The sequence below is a fragment of the Patagioenas fasciata genome, chromosome 4, assembly GCF_037038585.1.
Source record: "Patagioenas fasciata isolate bPatFas1 chromosome 4, bPatFas1.hap1, whole genome shotgun sequence".
NCBI classification, from domain to species: domain Eukaryota; kingdom Metazoa; phylum Chordata; class Aves; order Columbiformes; family Columbidae; genus Patagioenas; species Patagioenas fasciata.
Window position 1 is genome coordinate 13,945,889 of NC_092523.1, and position 14,299 is coordinate 13,960,187.

At 41.3% G+C, this 14,299-nt stretch overlaps 1 protein-coding gene across 2 annotated transcripts in view; it reads left to right on the forward strand.

Moving 5' to 3' along the window:
- CRMP1 (collapsin response mediator protein 1) overlaps positions 1 to 14,299 on the forward strand; it is a 50,101-nt gene that overhangs the window by 31,642 nt on the left and 4,160 nt on the right. For both annotated transcript variants that reach the window (XM_065836528.2, XM_065836529.2), the window contains exons 7-12: positions 2,317 to 2,385; positions 4,152 to 4,272; positions 5,375 to 5,531; positions 9,675 to 9,816; positions 11,455 to 11,625; positions 12,840 to 13,019. In XM_065836528.2, coding sequence (XP_065692600.1) covers positions 2,317 to 2,385; positions 4,152 to 4,272; positions 5,375 to 5,531; positions 9,675 to 9,816; positions 11,455 to 11,625; positions 12,840 to 13,019 — 840 coding nt within the window. The remainder of the gene's footprint in view (positions 1 to 2,316; positions 2,386 to 4,151; positions 4,273 to 5,374; positions 5,532 to 9,674; positions 9,817 to 11,454; positions 11,626 to 12,839; positions 13,020 to 14,299) is intronic.

Below are 14,299 nucleotides of genomic sequence, written 5' to 3' on the forward strand. Positions count from 1 at the left end.
GGTTTGGTGTTGTTATGACTCTCTACATCTGTGGCAGCTGAATCTTCAAGGCTGTTGCAGAGATGTCTCCCTCCTCTGATCCCTGCACATGCATAGAGCCCCTCTGAGATCCATGAGGCTCCGAGTGAGCTGACTGATTTATCTACTGAGCTCTTTATCTGCTGGTTTATCTGCTAAGGACTAGGCTGCAGAGCTGACAGGGAAATCAAAACAGCTGAAAACAAGTTGTCTTTGAGATCTGGACTAGGGAAGCCACATTGTCGCATGATTAAGGGAGAACCTCAAGTGAATGTTTGAGTGGTTGGGCAGTATGTAAGGGCTCTTGCACACATGAGTTTATATTTTTGCTTTTCATTCAGTGGGAATTTAGGCTCTTTGAGAGCCTTCTTTCCCTTTTCCCTTCAAGTTTGGCCAAAATAACTGCTGGGCTCAAAAGTTACTAGGGAGGACTCAACAGGCACATACAGTGTGGTGAAAACCCTCATTGGGATTCATTGCTGTAGGAATGGCAAAATGAAACAAATCAAATGGCACTCGTGATGTTTTGATATGTTCCACTTTAAAATCAAGGTACACTTGTGGAATTGCATTTCTGGTGGAAATCTGTTTCAGTTACATTTTTATTTGATCAGCTTTAATACACAGCCGTGGAATATGAACATACAGGACAGAAAAATTATTAGGAAAAGAGGAAGGAGTAAAGGCGTAAATTATGCTATACATCAACATACTTCTTTGTGATTGCCGTGTCTCAAAAGATCAGTCTGTCCTTACGCTTTTTCTTAGAAGGATTATTTGGATAGTGAAAAGAAAGCTGCATGCAGGGAGGTTTTACAGGACTATCCTGTGTGAAAATCCAAATTTGATCTTATCAAACAAATATTCTATCTTATTAGCGCTATCAAATCCTCTTACAGTGGGTAGTTTTATCATATTATCTGATTTTATGACTTCCTTCAAGATGCAAACCTATCTTACTTTGTGTTGCATCCTTTGCCATTTTGTTGTTTTTTGTATTATATGGTTGCAACTTTATTGTTTTTTTGTATTTTAATTATATGAAGTCTTTAACTGGCACTGTTCAGAGCTGTTGCATTAATGAATCAGAACAGCTGCTTTTAAGAATACCTTTGAAACACCATGATTTTCTAAGCAAAATAATCTTAATTACAGAGTCAGATTAACACATTTCTATTAATACCTCTTCAGCCTTGATTGACTGCAGCAAAGGCAAAAGTATATGTGAATATTAACTTGCTCATATTTTGCTGGAGTATGTTGGTAATGTGTGAGCTTTTCACCCTCAGGGACCTGGGATCAAATATTTATTAGCTGACACAATAAAGTATGTTCAGTAACTTCATCCTGGTCTCTAGGGGGCATTTGTCTGTATCACAGAGTCATTACATTTGTTAAGTTGGCTCGTCAGAGACCTGTGGGCAGGGCAGGCCAGGGTGGGAGGTTCATCAACAGCTCTGGTCCCACTTCTGCTCAGCTGGCAGACATGGACCAACCTCAAATCAGAAGTGATTGACCACCATTTTCTACAAAAAAGAGAAATTTATTCCAATATCACTGCCTGACCTTAAATTAAAAGATATGTGAAGCATTTCATGTAGTTTTAAAAATTGATCTCACTGCTGTGAAGCTGGATATCACAGATTTTTTCTGACAATCCCCCATTGGTCCTAGATGGGCTTTTTGGTGTGGATACAGTGCCCTCACAACTGGAAGGCATGGTTTTGCTTTCATGAAAACATAATTTTAGTGATTCACTCTGTAGGAAAAAAGTGTTATAGAAAACTGGATGCCAAAGGCAAGACTTTATCTGATGAAGTGTCAGCAATGCTGAAAGTTTAAGGAAGATAATAATACTTCATGAATTGCAGCCAGAAAGGAAGTTGTGTGAGTAAAGAAATAATTGTAGGCTGGAAATACCCATAATTACTATGTAGTATAATGATTGAAACAAGTTCCCTGGTTTGGTGTCTTGGTGTCAAATAAGACTTTCTGGAGGGCAGAGACATCTAATGGTGCAGCCCAATGGCTTGAGCCATGAATATGCTCTATCACACTGCAGTGACAAATCTTCCTCTGAAATCTGTGCTGGCTGCACAGAGCAGACACTGGCGTGGCATGGGACCAGTTTAGAGCCAGTGTTTTCAGTCCTCCTCCCCCGGCAGCAGGCTTATGCACCTGCATTTACACAGACAAAAAAGGGGCAGTCAGAAAATGTGGCTTTTAATCTGCCAGACGATGCCGGGTGCAAGGGTCTCATCCTGGAGCGGCTGTCAGCATTTATCTCTTATCTTGCAGGAACAAAAGCGTATCCTGGAGATGGGAATCACCGGACCCGAGGGACATGCTCTGAGCAGGCCTGAGGAGGTAAGAAAATTCATTCATTTTGTTATTTGTGGAAAGACTTTGTCAAGTATGTAGTATCGGAGCTTGACTTCTTTATATACAGATGATAGACGGATGCATGGGGGAGGGCAGCAGTCTGCTTCTCCCACAGCCTCTTCCAGTGCTGTTCAAAGTCTTGAAAATCCAGGTTCCCTTGGCCTGGGAATGAGTGTATCCTTGTATACTCAGGAGTTGCAGCTCCTGCTGCCCCAGGCACAGACATTCATGTATTTTTTGAGTGTGACACTTGTGATTTAATTTGCGATGACAAAGAGATAAAAGGTCTTACCAGGGAAAGAATCAGCAGTACAGCTTGTGGTTTAGGCTTTGGAGTAACTGCATTCATTAAAACGCTTTGGCTGAAACCTCCTATAAGATGCATGTGTATGTATATACCGTGCATATGTGTATGCCCACATATAAATCTATGTTTATGCTAGCAGATACATTTGTAGTAGAAATGCAGGCTGTAGAAATGCAAATATGTGAGAATGGAAAGATGCTGCAAGGTAGCTCAGTTTATGCAACTCTATTACAATAAAAACCAGGCTCTGGCAAGTATCATCTCAGGCATCTGGAAAGGGTTTCTTTAATGAGAAGGAAAAGGTGGAGACATGTGGATGTCCCTTAATGTACAGAGTTCAGACTGTTAATGGGATGATGGAGGGCGGTAGTGGGAAGTGTCTGCTTTCCTTGAAGACTAAAGTGACAAGGCCCTGGGGATTTGAGGCTAAACTTGGAGAGATTGTTGTGGTTTGCAGATATTTATATAACCTCTCCCCAAGGCAAAAGGAATCAGCTTAATTGGTCACATTCTTCTATTGAACTGTTTATGTAAAGTTTCATTTTGCCATTTAACTTCCACCTAAATTATTCTAAAAAAATGGAGTAGTTTCCTTTTAATTAGAGCAAGGGCCTAAGGAAAATCTGCATTTGCAGTTCCAGAAGGGAATTTTTCATCTTTCTGACTGTGTGTCTGGCCACCTCAGCCCCAGCGCTGATGTACAGAGGTAGTGCCTCCTTCCCTGGTCTTCTGCAGGTGATTTTGGGGCTTCCAGAGCACATGTTGTGATGAAAGTCCTAGGAAAACCTGTGAAGAATTAAGCCATGTGGTTTTGGAAGGGCTAAAGTGCTCAACATTACTAGCACAACTCCTTGAGAGAAATTTCTGTACTATCGAGTCAGTATTTTCAGTGACAGTGGAGTTTTAGGTATTAAGATAGTGAAACTGTGAGTCCATCCGGGAAGGAGGTATAAACTGTTGAGTGGGGAAAGGAATCTCCAGAGCTCCTGGGAAACACAGCTCTGTCTGAAGGTGATGCTTTGTGTGCCACATCCCAGATGGCTCCGTGGAAGGAGATTGCTTTTATGCTTGCTGACAGAGGGGACTTACTGGGCGATGCTTCAAAGGCTTCTATGGATTATGGGCTAAATTCAGTCCATAGTGCTGAAGTTGCTGTTTGAGAATACTTTACATTCACTGTCATCTTACCCTTATGTAAAGATTGCACAGGGTAAGCTGCCAGGAGACCTCAGAGCTTGTCTTCAAGCTGGGGCAGTGTTGTCTTGCTTTGTTCTCCTTCCAATTGCAGGGTAGAAGTCTGAAGCAGAAAGGTGGGAGGATGGTAAGGAGGAGCCCCATCAGCTGCTTGAACATGACCTTTCCAGGGTACAGGGAGATGCCCTCCAGTTCTTTTTTTCTTCAGTTCTCTTTTACAGTTAACTTTTTTCCTCCTTCTTTTCCTCAGCTTGAAGCAGAAGCAGTTTTCCGTGCCATCACCATTGCCAGTCGAATAAACTGTCCAGTGTACATCACCAAGGTGATGAGCAAGAGTGCGGCTGACATCATTGCACTGGCCAGGAAGAAAGGCAAGAAACTTCCTTTTCTCCCCCAAACTTGTATGTTTTTTTTTTTGTTGAATAGGAGCTCAGTGGAAAAACCTGTACATCTTGGCCCAAATCACAAGATACAGGGAGAGGTTACCTAAGAATGGTACCACCATCACAGATGCTAGTTATTTACTGCTGGGAAAGATGAAGGGAAATCCTACATTTTTCAGCTGAGAAATTTGCCCCACAAACTGTCCCCTCGAAGACTGTGGTGTAACTCTTCTTTATCCTGTGTTCCCTTTTACCTTTCCCTTAGACTGCTGAATAAGGGTTCATGGGAGGGAGATATTTTCTTCCTAACAGGGTCTAGCACATCCTCTCTGCCTTTTGGGTGTATTTCAGGGTGTTACCCTCCAACAGGTGTCTTGAGCAGTGAACCTGCTGTTAGAGATGCCTGGTGCTCTCTCCTGACCTTGCTGCTGGAGGCTGAGCCCAGCAGATGTGCACTGGGGACACCTGTGAGTCCACACTAGTTACTGGGGCCGTGGAGGAATCCAGGTTACAAAGCATCCAAAAGGGATGTGTGAGCCTGGAGGCGGCTTTTTTTGAAGCTGCATTTGCGAGCTTGGATTCTTCTGCTGGTTGATGCTACAAAGCACCTGAGCAATATGGAAAAGCCAAAGAGCAAAATATCATCTTGATATTTGTATTCTTGGAGACTTGGAGTATGGTGCTTGGGACCATATGCTGCTATCTGCTGGTGCTATGCCCAAGCTGGGAGTAGTAAAAAGGCATCTGTCTGCTGGAGCCCATCCTCCACCTAAATGCAGTCCCAGTTGGAGCAACGGAGAGAGCATGGCTGTGATTAAAACAGTACAAATTAAAACCAGGTCTGAACTGTCTCCTTCTGGATTAGAAGGGGAGCTTTGTAAATGTGCTGATCAAAAGTATTTGTAGCTCAGAGAGCCTCCTGATTAATTTTTTATCATACAGACAAAGCCAGGGCTGCTTAATTTTCTGGGAGCTATGCTGGCCATGTAGCAGTGCATCAATTATACATGTCTGCGTGCAGCAAGCAGTATAATGTGCTGAAGAGAGAGTGGGTTGTAATCAGTTCCTGTGTATCCTTGCTTTCCCTGAGGTCCCCTTGTTTTTGGAGAGCCGATCACTGCCAGCTTGGGGACAGATGGGACACATTACTGGAGCAAAAACTGGGCCAAGGCTGCAGCTTTTGTGACCTCACCACCTCTGAGTCCTGATCCTACCACTCCAGATCACTTAAATTCACTCTTAGCATGGTAAGACCTTCATATTTTTTTTTTTTTTACAGGCTGATGGTCAGGCAAGTGCAAAAGCCACATGGGATGAAGCTTCTAGGGATCAGCTCAGTTTCCTTTAGATCAGTCTCATACACAGAACAGCAGAGAGGGATGTAGAAAACCAGAGCTGGTTATATCCCTGTGTTTAGGCTGTCAAACAGATAAGCAGGCATGGACTCACCAGCTCCTGGTTAGCATGACACAGAGGAAACTGCTGGCTATTCAGGAATTAATTATTTTTCTTTCTGCTTTTCAAGTGATTTTTAGTTGTACTGCTAGATATTTTTTAGCCCACGACTTCAAATTGGCTTTCTCCCTAGTCTTCTGTTTTCTCCAGCCCAATTGTTAATATGTGATCGGATGGCCTCCTCACCATCCAGCCCAAGCAACAGACCAGTGGATAGACCTCCTTCTGCGAGAACAGACACAGTTTCAAGCCCTGCAAATCTGGCAGCACAGGTCCTGAAATCAGGACCCGAATCAGAGGTCTGTAGAACTGAGAAAACTGTCCTGGTGCAGTTTTTGTCAAAACTCGTGCAGGTCTGTAAGTCATCACTTGTCAGGACTGGGGTATGGGCTGTCTCCAGGTGGGTAGAGAGAGGGTTATCATTAGAGAGATGAAGGGAATGTGGACAGCAGAGGGAGAAGTGTCTTTCTCCTACAAAAGACATCAGCAATGCCTGGGCAGCAACACAGACCATAAACCCATCCCTGAAAGTGTTTGCTGCCTATTGCCAGCTGTGGGTCTTCTTTAGCTTAAGCAAAAGACCTCCTGCTTTGAAATGATATGGAAATTCACAGCTGGAGGCCCACCAGGACAGATTGTTAGCACTGGAGTGAGGAACTCAACTGTTCAAAACCTTATTTAATGCAACGTGGTGGCACTCATGCCACCTGCTGCCTCCCCTTCCTAGGCGTTCCAGTAGAATTTGAGCCCTAAAAGTGACCCATTGGTCTTCAGGAAAGATTTCCTCCTGAGGTTTTTTTCCCACATTACTAACTGGCAGGCTGTAAGGCAGATAGTGCAAGTGGGGCTGGTAATATAAGGCCCCTGTAAGTGTAATTCACGCCTGGGCAGAGCTGCCCTTTAGGTGGATGGGCACATATGTGTCACAGGAAGCTGCCACCAATCAATGCTACTGCTGCAGTTTGCACATACCTGTCCTTGCACACGCTGGGTCAGGCTGTGCAGGCCAACAAACCTGGGTTTTAAGTCAGCTGTCCTAACGATGCTGCATGGACTGCACTATTAATGAATGCACAGTTGGGCTCTGAGTTACATGATGTTCTGGTAAGAATACACACGAATTTGTTCTGTTGTGATGGTCTGGTGGCAGAAATGGTTTTCCTTAATTGAGCTTTCTGTTCCTTAAAATAAGGACAAGGAAGAAAAAAGGCTTTTCTGGTCTGATCCATCACTATCAACACTGTAAAGAGCGAAGCTCGTTGTGTGAGGGTAAGGCTCTTAGCCAGCACATGTGAATGTATATCAAAATGTTTGGCTCTTTACTCTGTCAGACAACGGTTTTCTAGAAGAGAGTCCCAAAATAATAGTATGTGGGTCAAAACAGATTAGTTAAAATAGCAAGAGAATATTTAGAACCGGAATCCAAAAAATGACTTTTTTTTAAACACTAGCATCAGAAAGACAAACTGAGGAGTCACAGGATTTTTCATTATCCTCCAAGCATGCAAAAATGGCTTTTTTTTTCTAGTGACTTAAAGTCCTAGATCTTAAATGACAGCAGCTTAGCCTGCTTTTGGTTTTAATACTTTAAATCTATACTGTGAAACTAAAAAAAGAACTGTATATTTTATCTGTCTGCCATGCATTTGAGGGGAGTTTGATGCAAGGATGATGGTAAAGACAGTATTTCACTTTTCTATCGCCTTGTTCATTAGGAGACCAATATTTTGCATTCATTAAAGAAAGCCCTTACAGCATTCTTCCTCTGCAAGTATACAGCATACCGCTTGTGTTGTTTTCCACAGAAAAGGTTGATTTTTCACTGAAAGGCTGAATGTTTAAAAATCCAGCATGTCTCACAGGGTTTACAGATTGGATTTGCCTCATGGGATTTGGTCTTTGTTTCACTTGAGGCCATGAAGTAGCTCTCATTGTCCATAGTGTCCTGCTGCATTATTGCTGCTGTCATATGCCATCTCTTCTGAACTAGAGATGTGAGATCTTGGTGCTTCACGGAAGATGTAACCTGCCGTGAAAGTCTTGTTTATGGTGAAGAACAAGATGATGAGATATTAATGATTAAAGATACACATATGTCCACTCTTAATTCCCACCACTCCTTTGGAGATGTTTTCTGTGGTGATCCTTTTTTGTCTCTCAGTTTTACAGTTGATCTGATGCTCATCCCTCATTTGACAAGAGAGTGTATCTAGACAGTAGGAGTGCACGTGTGGTTGACCAGGAGGTGCTGGGTAACTCTCAAGCAACATGCTTCAGCCTCAGAAGTCTTCTGTTGATTAGACTGGAGAGTGCAGTGCATGTCCTTAAATGTCACTAACTGTGAGAGGAAAGGGAAAATGGGGTTCAGAGGAAGCAACACCTTTTTTATATCTTTCAAGTATAGGAATTAATAACATGGTGTAAGAAGTGCAACATAACCTCAGGGAAATGGGCAGCGAGACAGGGCCTCGCTGTAACATTCATGGTTTCATGGTTGTATTCACCAGAGTCCAGAAGAGAGAGAGAGGGTAAGCCACAAGGAGCTTAGCTGACACAAGAGGAATAAAAAGGAAGAAATGGCATTGCAATCTTCCAACTTTATTGTTGTGTTTGAATAACTGAATATTTAACTGATGGACTTGGTTTAATCCTATGGAATAACACCAGGCAGTCATTAATAATCAGGAATAGCTAAAATGTAGCTACCTTTTCACTATTAAATACATGGGTTTGCCTGTGATTCTGTGTGATTCTGCTGATGGATGGACGGATGGATGTGAGGACGGTGAAGAACCAGGAAAGAGGCCAAAGGTTCTTCTCTGTCAGCAATTATTAGGGCTGGCAGCCTAGAAAATTGCATTAGAATTACTGATGTGTGACCCTTTTTTCCTTTGTACTTAGCTATTTGCTAGCTTGCTGCGATCTAAATTTGTGGACCAGAATCAGTCAGATGTTTCAGAGCTGGAACTTACATAATCAGTTAAAAAAAAAAAGGATGACAGGCTCTTGGGGACATCACACTTTTGGAGTGATGGAAGATAAATCATAGTGTGTTTTAATGTGCTTGACTCCTGTAAGCTTAATCGAGACCTAAAAATATCACATGTTCCCTGTGGATATTGAAGAACTGACTTCCCCCCCCCCCCGTTTTTGCAAGATTCTGTGTATTGGTTATGTTGTTCCTCCTTATTCTAAAGAGCAGCTGTGAACCAGTTTTGCTCTCCGCAAAAAAAACCCAACAATTCTCTAGGCTGAAAAAATCAACTTCTTAAATAAAAGCATTATTATTTGGTAGATCTTTTTGTGTATTATTCCATGCCTTTTTCTGTGTAGGACGTTTTAAGTGAGCTAAATGCAGAGCACATGTTTGGCTTGCACTCTTATTTTATTTGTTTAATTAGAAGACTATTTGACATAAAACTTTCCTTCTGTTTTATTTTCATGGTTCTGTTTTGGAAGGTCAGATAAGAAATATTTGTGTAAGAATTGCAAGAAAAATATGTGTGCAGGGGAGAAATACAGGGAAACAAGCTTGATGCTTATGACTTCGTATTGTAAAATCTGCTATTATTTTCCAGCATGGTTGTGAATTAATTTACTTCGAGAGTGTCAGACATTTCATACAAGCTTCTGATCATTTCCTTAATCCTGGAATAATCCTTTGTCCTGGTTAGTGGGCTTGTGCCTGATCTCTGTCGATAAGCAGCTGGAAACCCAAGGGAGCTGTAGTCTGGGAGTTCAGGGTGCTCCTGGGGGAAAGCAGAGATGTCCGATGTCATTGTCGCTCTTCAATGATCTGTAGCCAACATGTAACAGCTGCTGACATGATTTACAGCCTCTGGTGTGTAGGCTTGAATGGTCCATTCATGGCTAGTCTGAGACCAAGGTAACCTTGGTGATGCCTGGTCTAAACCTTCTGTGTGTTAACTCCGCAGCGGGGACCTGCAGGTGACGGGAAGTGGACATTGCCCGTATAGCACTGCCCAGAAAGCCATTGGAAAGGACAACTTCACTATGATTCCTGAAGGGGTCAATGGAATTGAGGAAAGAATGACTGTTGTCTGGGACAAGGCTGTAGTAAGTAATTACTTACTTTCATTGGCTAAAAAGAAATTGAGTGTTGGCTGAATAATGAAAGCCAGGAGACTCCTGGCCAGTACTTAAGTGACTTTCTAATATATTTCTGAGAATTCCCTGAGAGAGCGCTACTAGGAGGTGAATTGTTTATTTCAAAATCCTTCTCTAGTTTTATAAACTCGGGGCTGTGTTTCACTTCTGACACTGCAACACCACCGTGTTTTATTAGATGTGAGGTTTCACAGACTCCGCCGCTTAATATTCCAGTTGTGTCAGAGTGGATACTTCTCAGAGATGTAGGATCTGGAGCAGTTTAATGATTTTGAAGTGGACCCCATATAAACATGATGAATGGATTGTTTGAATTTAGGAAGTGTCTCATTGCTTTTGAGAAATTACAAACGGATGGCAGCCGAGCCCGAGGCTAGACGATAAAATGCTTTGAAGGAGAACATCGCATGTAATTCATACTGGCATATTTTGCGGTGGGGTGCCGGTATAAGTTAGCAATTCTTTGATGGTTCCATGGATCCTAATATATACTGATATTCTCCCTCCGTTGTCTGTCTTTGCATATACAACCCATGCTCCCCCTCACACACACACACACACTCATTACCTTACATTGCATTGCCCTTGAATACATACTGTAAATTGGGAAGTGGTGGTATTTAAAGTGCTCTCATGAACACTTCTCCCAGGCTGTGTTTAATAACCACTTTATTCAGGGACCAATATTGATGTTCCAAGCACAGAAGCAGGTTCAGATATCTGGTGTGTAGGAGCAAAGCAGGGAAGCAAGCAAAGTACAGCCAGCTGGCAATATTTCCCCTGTGTTACTCCCACAAAGGGAAGGATCTGCAGCAAGGGCTGCAACATGGGATTTATAGGTGATAACATTCAGTCCTGCACCACCGAGTAGTTCATATTTTGTAAATCTCATGTTTTACCAGGCAGGAAATCAGTGTTTAATACTAAAAAGTTTGGCACTGTTGTCTTTCCTTAGAACATTGTTCTTGTTTATTGCCAGGGAAGACCCCAAAATACTCTACTGAGAAATCCAAATGCTGTTGTGCATGGATGCTATTAAGCCATTACTGACTGTATAAAATCTTCAATTGGTGGTGACATTTCTCTCTGTATATATATTATAATTGGGGCTGTATTACTTAAATGTATAGGTTTGGTAATACTAGTACTAGAATGGACTTAATTTGCAAGAAATGTTTCTGAAAGAGTCTGAATTTTGATCTTTATTTAATCTCATAATACTCATAAAAGTATCTCTGTTTTAAAATGGTTAAAACAATTAAATGGAAATTACTAGGACTAGCAACAAAACACATGTAGGCATCAGTGTGCAGAAAAAGGGACTTTAGATAACTGAGCAACCTGATGGTATCATCTGCATTCAGGTTTTATTGGCTGTTCTTTGGAATGCCAGGAATAACATGCATTTATTATAAACCCACAAGTAATGTGCCTTGTATAAAGCCCTGCTTGATAAAAACTCTGTTTCATGCAACATCACCATATATGTGAACCACATGCCTTCCCACATCTCCCTGATTGTTTGGCACTCTGAATACAAAATCCCCATTTTATAAGCATGTTTTGCTCAAGTCTCATTGTTTTTAGGCCACAGGTAAGATGGACGAGAGCCAGTTTGTAGCTGTCACCAGTACCAATGCTGCCAAAATCTTTAATCTGTATCCAAGAAAAGGCCGGATTGCTGTAGGATCGGATGCTGATGTGGTTATTTGGGACCCTGATAAGGTGAAGACTATCACAGCTAAAAGCCATAAATCGGTAAGGAGAAAAGGAAAACCAGCAAGAACAAAGAAACGTCGCTGTTGCTTTTCAAATGTTGATCTAATTCATGTGAACACCTATTTGTACCTATCATGTGAACTGCCTGTTTGTATTCTGAAATGGGTAAATGTTTCAGAAGATGAAAGTACTGAAATCTTGCATTGGAAGCACTGGGATCAGGAAGGATTTATTTTCTTTCTGTATATAACATTGCACTGTTTTTCACATGCTTGTGGCAGATCTGTCAATAGGCGTGAATCAGCAGGTCTGCAGCTGAGGTGAGTAAGGCTGTCATGATGAATTTAAAACCAGCTCACTTTTTTGCTTACCTGAAAAGCACCTGATACTATAAACTGCATGATTAAATCAACAGTATTCTAAGTTATGACAGATCATTAAATATTTTGATAATACAGCTCTGAGCAGCTTCACGGCTGGGATTTTCTATTTAATTCCAAAGCTTTGCTGCATATTTCTCTGCCCTTAGTGCAGAGTACCAGTGACTCACAGTTGCTTTGATTTTGACTGTGACAGGTTTTATATTATGTGTTGTGTATTTCAAAGTTGTTATCTTACTGTTTGGTGGTTTGGTCTTTTAGTTTGGGCAATTCTTCCAAATGTTTTACTTGAAATCGCATAATATGGCTCCTATTAGAAAGGCAGAAACCCTTAGAAACCTTTAAAAAGTAAGGTTAGGTGATTCAGTTTTTACTTTGCTGTCTTGGGATCTATCTGTATGTTGAAGAAATTTATAATCACCTGCCCTTTTACAGTCATTCCCATTTAGACACAGGCTGTCCTGGTTCTTTCTTTTCAGCCAGAAATATGTATGTCGGCCCCTTTGAAATTCCCTTACACACTCACAGCATGTGTGTAGTGGGACCACATCCTCTGGGTATCTGGCAGCTGAGTCACAATTTTCCTTCTTATTAAGCCTATCACACTCCTAGATGCTCTGGATAAATACGGAAAGTCCTCAAAATCAAATGATACAAAGCCCTGATGGAAAGCGAGCAATGGAAAAGTCTGATCAGAGAGATTCTTTAAAGTAATTTCATAGCAAAATGCATTGCTTTCCCTTCAGACAAAACAATTTCGTACACCTCTTAATGGCAGTTGTCTAAAAGTATGACTACAGATACAGATTATAAGTTACTAACTGAAAGAGATCTTGGACCAAATTTGCAGTGAATGTGTTGGTTGATCCCTAGGCCATTGAGTACAACATCTTTGAAGGAATGGAGTGCCATGGTGCCCCACTCGTGGTCATAAGCCAAGGGAAGATTGTGTTTGAAGATGGAAATCTGCATGTAAATAAGGGAATGGGCCGCTTCATCCCTCGCAAACCTTTCCCTGAATATCTTTACCAGCGCATCAAAATCAGGAATAAGGTAATGTCAGATATTAATCTTCTTTACAGCCATACACTCTTGGCACCACGGTACCACATGTTTTTTTATTATTATTGTACTAATATGGGTCGATATCAGATGGACAGTATTATGACGTGCAAAATGTGACCAAAAACCTGGTTCCTCTGCAAGTTTGAACTGATGTAACTTAATTTTAACACCATGAGCTTCAGTGAGTAGAGCATATAATTGCCAGTTGGACATAACTGCCTCATGCCCAGCTATGCAGGCTTTTGAAGGGAGGTGGAATAGTGACAGAATTTACTTTTAGTTAAAATTAAAAAAAAAAAAAAAGAAGGAAAGATAAAGCTTCTCTGGGAGGAGGGTTAGCCAGAAGAAAAACAGAATTTTAAATTGTTACCATGCATTGCATACTGAGCAGCCACACTGCAGAGAAGAAAAAGCATGTAAGCCAGAGATACTCAATGTATTTGGCATCTCTGAACTGTTCTTGGTGCATGTGCCGAACTGAGCGTTAGCAGCATTCACAGCTCAGAAAACTTTTCTTTTGTGTTTAATAAATAGCTTGGGAAACGACCAAGATTAAGACTGGGTCACTTCTGGTTTTGGATTAATTCAGTGCTCCTCTGTTGAAAACCGATTGGCTTGGCACTAGTTTGGGGTTATTTGGAAACTGCTTTTGCCAGTGAGAAAAAAGTCACTGTGTGAGGACAAGCAACAGGACAAATTGACTAAACCCCGTTTTCTTCAACCAAGCATATATTATAGCCTGTGGGGATGGCACCTGGAATTAAGACCTCATGATTTGTGTCTTTCATCATGTGTTATACAAATTCTGTCAAGCTGTGGGATACAGAAGGTCTGCTCTTCTAATGAGAAAAGGCACTATAAAAGCCAAATGCATCTGGAGAAGTTTTGCAAAATGCCAATCAGTATTGCACTTTCTTTACATTATCCACTTAGATGACATGGGCCTTCTCTTCACACTTGCCCCTCAAAGATTTAGTGCATGAGAGTGCTATATAAATAGGATTATTTTAATCTGATAATTATATGTGATATATTACTATAGTAATATAATGTAATATAACATTATAAATTAATTATATAAATCTAATTTCAATAGTGAAAACAACATTTTAAAAACAAATATCATAGAGTGATGTCTTATACCAGGAGTATGCACAAAAGTAACTGGGCTAAGTAACTTGCATTTTGCAAAGTGGGCCTAGCGGTTCTTAGGGACATGGTTTAGCGCTAGTGTTAGGCTGGGTTATGGTTGGACTCGATGATCCTGA